The 6,153-nt window shown below is 37.3% G+C and overlaps 1 protein-coding gene across 9 annotated transcripts in view; it reads right to left on the bottom strand.

Annotated features, from left to right (window-relative positions):
- The window catches only part of LOC144965489 (solute carrier family 22 member 16-like), a 53,958-nt gene that overhangs the window by 23,989 nt on the left and 23,816 nt on the right, over positions 1–6,153 (bottom strand). For all 9 annotated transcript variants that reach the window (XM_078900872.1, XM_078900873.1, XM_078900875.1 and 6 more), the window contains 2 exons: positions 5,636–5,817; positions 728–862 (listed from right to left, as the gene is read on the bottom strand). In XM_078900872.1, coding sequence (XP_078756998.1) covers positions 728–862; positions 5,636–5,817 — 317 coding nt within the window. The remainder of the gene's footprint in view (positions 1–727; positions 863–5,635; positions 5,818–6,153) is intronic.

Raw genomic sequence — 6,153 nt, forward strand, 5'->3', positions numbered from 1 at the left:
ATTTTCATTCAATGAATTCACAGCATTATTCAACGATTCTATTGTACTAAAAACTGTAAAGGGTTTCCTAGTTTACCAGGAGTGTAAGAATACAATACATGAAAAAGAATCTACTCAAAACTTTAAATGTGACCCATCGTATCATGGTATTATGCTCGAATGTTTTATATAGGGAAAATTTAGTTTGAAGTCAAAGTGGTCAGAAGTATGAAAAGTCTGTCGGCTATGAATATTTGTGTGCTGATTTAACAAAACCAGTCGGATGTTGCACAAGCTAGTTTTAAGATACGAGCGAACAAAGGTGAAAAATAGTTATCTGCAATGTTTTTGCTTTTTCACTTCATCGTTTTTATTGTTCATATAACTACCTTCGAATGAAAGAATATTAAAATTTGAAACTTATAGATTATTTAATTCAATTTTTCACCTGACTCTATCGAAGCGTAATGATGTATGACTTGCCTTTAAAAGTGATTTTCTCCGTTTTAAACAATGAATAACTTCGATTCTAGTTGAGATAATTATAAAATACAAATTGCATTTTGTCAGAAAAAAAAATAGTGCCTCTATTGGAAATAAAATCATATGGGATTCCAATTTTTCCAACATCCGACCAGTTTGTCAGATCACCATACATTTGTTTTAACTCGAAATTGCTATATTCTATTTCTAAGCACGAAGTTCACCCTGACATAATACCGTTCTGACACGATGGGTCACAAGTTACCTATTCAATCCGAAATAGAAGAAAATATTAGATGGGACTTCCATCAGAGCTGTCAGGAAGAAATTCAAGTGTCGATCACCTGAGAGAGTTGTCGATGACAAATATATGGAGAAAAATCCGAGAGTAACAGTAAACCTGTAAGGATAAATATTTTGAAACAGCAATTAATCCTTACTGTTTAACATCAATTATGAAGGCAAAGAAAAGAGAGGAAAGAAAAAGAAACAAGACTTAGTGTTTAAATATAATCTAGATATTTAGTATTTGCTTCATGGTCTTTTAGATCTCCAACGCACTTACTCGTCATTAAATTCCAGAATCAGCAAGAAAAATAATTCTACATGAAAAAACGCGTTTAAAACTTAGTGCATTTAAAAAATGAGCAAGTAGTATCGTCATTGGTGGCAACTTTAGTATGTGCTTAGTTTAGACACGATGAGTGTCTGAATCAGCTCGCTCCACATGTTTGGAAGAATTTTTACAATATTTTGACACATTAATGGGAGGAATTTTATGCATGCACTTGAGGACACCAATATTTCGACTGCCTGTGTAAAAACTGTGAGTAATACTCAGCACCTATGTGAATTGTATACATTTACGTAATAGTCCGAGGCAGATATGTAAATTTTAGGCCTACATGTAAACTAAAATCGGAACATAAAGAATGGATAAGTCCAACCACCTTGGACCTTATTGAAAAGAGGAGAACAAGGAAGGAACAAGTGAACACAATCCGAACAAGGGCTTCAAGACTGGATGCACAAGAGCAGTATCGAGCCATAGCTATGGAAGTCAAACGATCTGTGAAGAAAGACAAGGAAGCATTCATGAACAGACTTGCAGAGAAAGCAGAAGCAGCAGCGACAGGAGGACACATGAGGATCCTTTATCAAACTACCAAGACACTTGCTGGATAATATGGGAAACCAGAGGCACCAGTCAAAGACAAAGATGGGAAAACTATTTTTGGAAAAGAGGCTCAATCTGAACGATGGAGGGAACATTTCAACTGCCTTCTGAACAGACCACCACCAGACAACCAGCCAGAAATTTTGCCTGCAAGGAATGAGTTACCAAGTAGCTGTGATCCACCATCTATAGCAGAGATTGTGGGTGCCATTAACAAGATGAAAAGGGGGAAAGCTGCTGGACCAGACCAGATTCCATCGGAGGCTCTAAAAGTTGATGCAGTAAGAAATGCTGAGGCCCTGCATCCACTATTTGAGAGAATCTGGAATGACGGGATATTCCCAAAGGATTGGAAGGAAGGACATCTTATCAAGCTTCCAAAGAAAGGGGACCTCAGTAATTGTAATAATTATCGAGGTATCACTCTTCTTTCTATCCTAGGAAAGGTTTTCAACCGTATTATTTTAGAGAGAATTAAGAGTGCAACAGATGCTAAACTGCGGGACGAACAGGCAGGTTCCGAAAAAACCGTTCAACCACCGACCAGATTGCCTCTCTGCGAGTTATAGTGGAACAGTCAACAGAATGGAACTCTCCTCTTATTGTCAACTTTCTGGATTTCGAAAAGGCTTTCGACAGTATTGACAGAGCAACATTGTGGAAAATTCTGGCACATTATGGACTCCCTGAAAAGATAGTAAACCTCATTAAGGAACTGTATGAAGGATCAAGTAGCAGGGTTGTACATGAAGATCAGCTTACTGACAGCTTTGAAAGTAAGACTGGTGTCAAACAGGGATGCTTGCTCTCACCATTCCTGTTCATCTTTGCCATTGATTGGCTAATGAAAGAAACCTCCAAAGGGCGAAGAAATGGGATACAGTGGACCCCCTGGACACAGTTGGATGATCTGGATTTTGCAGATGATCTGGCTCTTTTGTCCCACACCCAGGACCAGATGCAAGCAAAAACCACAATTATAAACAGCCTCTCGGAATCAATTGGTCTAAGAATTCACCCAGCAAAGTCAAAGGTCTTGAGGATAGGTACGCGTCAAAGGGAGCAGATCAAAGTAAAAGATCAGGAACTTGAAGATATAGACACTTTCTGCTATCTCGGAAGTATAATTGACAAGGATGGAGGCACGGAAGCAGAGGTGAAAGCACGAATAGGAAAGGCACAGGCTGCATTCAGATCTTTGAACAGAGTTTGGAGAACTAAATATATCTCCCTTCGACTAAAGCTAAGACTTTTCAACTCAAATGTGAAGTCTGTCCTACTGTATGGATGTGAAACTTGGAACGCATCACAGGCATGTATAAGGAGGGTACAGATTTTTGTAAACAGGTGCATGCGTAAGCTACTCAGAATAAAATGGATGGATAGAATAAAAAAATGAAGAAGTATGGAAAAGAACACAGCAGAAACCAGTCGGAGAGGAAATAGGAAGAAGACGATGGAGGTGGATTGGACACACGCTTAGAAAGAACGACTCCACTATAACAAAGAAAGTATTGGACTGGAACCCTCAGGGCAGAAGATCAAGGGGAAGGCCACGAGGAACATGGAGAAGAATTAAAGAAGCCGATATACAGAGAAGTGGTAAGACCTGGAATGGGATTAAAAAGTTAGCTCAAGATAGAGAAGGATGGAAACTGTTTGTCTGTGGCCTATACCATGACCAAGGGTGAAAAAGGCAATGATGATGATGTAAACTAATGGGCATGATCTATATTAACTTTCCATGTGCTCGAGGATTTTTAGAACGTCAACAAGCAATTTCTTGATTTACTGGAGTTGTTATATGATAACTCGACAGTAATGGGCAATTGTGACTATTCGGGTGCTCTTGGTTAGTCGATAGAGCCAGATAACCCGAATCGTCACAGTGGCGCCCAATAAGCTGTTGTTTCATTACATTTTTATTTACTATTGAGATTATATTTGACTGTTACTCATCTGCCTCAGGCCAATTATATTTACTATTTTATCAGCCCAGTAACATTTCCTATCATTTGACTAGGTGCGAGTAAAATAACACTATCTAGTATTATAAATTAAGCGCTGATTTACCCTATACTGTGTGCTGTATATTGAAATTAACATTGATACCGATGTAAAAACATGTCCACTTGATCAAAGAAATGAGACATTGAAATATTCTTACAATTATTTCGTAAAACTGAGTGATATTCACAAATACAAAACATGTTTCTATATCAAAAATGATGTACTAATGAGAAAATATTTATCTCCCTTTGCGAAGAAGGAGGATTGCCATTTAATCCTACAGCAAATTGTAGTCCTCCAGACATTCAGCGATATAATACTGGCAATTGTCCATGATAATTCTCATGTAGATTAACAAGACTTTATCTTATATAAAGAAATAATTTTATTGGAGGTTTTAATAAAACATGTCATAAACTATGTCAATTCTTGGAATGCAAGCCAACTTAGCATGAAAACTACAATACCCGAATTCAATCTCAAACCAATTTAAAGTACAGGTGAACCTTTTTCTACATTAATTATTGACTGTGTAGGGACCTTGCCTAACAGCAAAAGTAAAAATCAATATATTTTTACAAGATTATGTCCTGTCACTCGATTCCCAGAGATGTTCCCACTCAGATATATTAGAGCTAAAACAATTCTAAAATCCCTCTATAAATATTTTGCTATGTTTGGAATACATCTGGAAATCAGAAGTGATCAAGGGACCAATTTTAAGAGCAAAATACTGCAAAACTCCTTAAAAGATTTAGGTATAAAACATACTTTCTCTTCTGTCTACCATTCTGAAATTCGGGGAGCTTTAGAGCGTTATAATAAAACTCTAAAAAGGCTTCTTAGAACCTTTTGTATTGAAAATAAACAGGATTGGGATGACAATGTACCCCTTGTCTCTTTGCTACAAGTAACATGATCCAGGAATCTCTGGGATTTCCCCCTCTGAGTTAGTCTTTGGACATACTCTCAGCGGACCTTTGGAAATTCTAAAACACAAACTGATTTTAAATCAACAGACTTATGTTTAGGGATATGTCATTGACTTTAAGACAAAATTGTCTGATGTTTTAAAACTTGAAAAGAGATATTTGTCGTGTACACAGGATAAAATGAAATTTATTTATAATATGAAATGTAAATCAATGCTTTCTCAATGTCTTAATTTTCCTCCCCATCAATCACCAACCCCTTTGAGGCCAAATCGTCAGACCCTTATAAAATAATAGAAAACATCAGCGATACAAATTACCCGATTCAAACCCCCAACAGGAAGAAATGGAAACAAGTCTTCCATATTAATTTAACTAAACCCTTCTTTGAAAGAAAGGAGAGTAAACACGACACTGTGCCCACCAAAAATATCAATAATTTAGTTCTGTGTACAAACTCTAAAGACAATATTTTTTCTGCCACCACAGTAGAACCAGTTCACGTCACAAAATTACTGGAATACCTGGATGGAATGGACAACCACCTCAAGCATCTCTCACCGGAACAACGAATCGATTTGAGTCATCCTCACCCGGCATCAAGACGTTTGCTCCAATGAGCCCAGTGTCTCACATCTACCGCCATACTCCATCAGACTTAAGTCTGACAGACCAGTTCAACAATCATATTATAGAATACCCCCGGCTAAGAAAAACATTCTTAAAGCAGAAATCGACATTTTTTTAAAAACAACAACATTCTCTCAAACAGCGAGTCCAACTTCTCATCACCATGTTTCCTGAGAAAAAAGGAAGACGAAAGCTGGAGGCTTATTATGGACTATCAACGACCGAAATCTCTTACCCGGATCAATATCCCATTCCAAGGATTGATGATATCATCGATAACATCTCATCAGCCAAACTTTTAAGTGTCCTGACCTCAAATCCGGATGTCATCAAGTCCCCCTTCACCAAGACTCCAAACATCTTACAGCCTTCATCACCCCATTTGGGCTCTTTCAATATAATATCATACCATTTGGCTGCTTACCATCCAATCCATAAGATAAGTGTATTTAAAAGAAGACGAGGGATTCTGAATAAATCCAAGTATGACATTTTGTCGGAGGTCTTCAGCCCCACTTTGCTGCCGGAATCTGTTGTTTGTCCATCATTTTCATCTTGACGTTCCGTATTAATCCTTGTATCTATCGTGGCCAGTAGTCGCAGGACCTGTATGATCCAATGAAAAAGGGCGACGTTACTGTTATGGCATATAAATTGAATTACACTAGGAAAGAGTTGCTTTGTTACTTGCTAGTTGACTTTTGTTACAGATCAATTAGTTATGATTCGTTAAGTCCATTGTTTAAAATAGTATTTGTGCTGGCAAATATCAGAGTGGCATGCCGAAGAGAAGGATGCACTCTTTGTTCATTACTTTTCATTGTTGAGCTATGTTATTTTGTCCATCACCAAATAATGCGATATATTTGTATATGCTCTATTTTGTATTCAGTAATAAATTCTCTATCATATTTATTCACTAAAAGCTTCTGGATTGAGTCA

Source organism: Berghia stephanieae, chromosome 2 (assembly GCF_034508935.2).
Source record: "Berghia stephanieae isolate SIO BIC M18660-M18661 chromosome 2, UCSD_Bste_1.3, whole genome shotgun sequence".
In the NCBI taxonomy this organism is placed as follows: domain Eukaryota; kingdom Metazoa; phylum Mollusca; class Gastropoda; order Nudibranchia; family Aeolidiidae; genus Berghia; species Berghia stephanieae.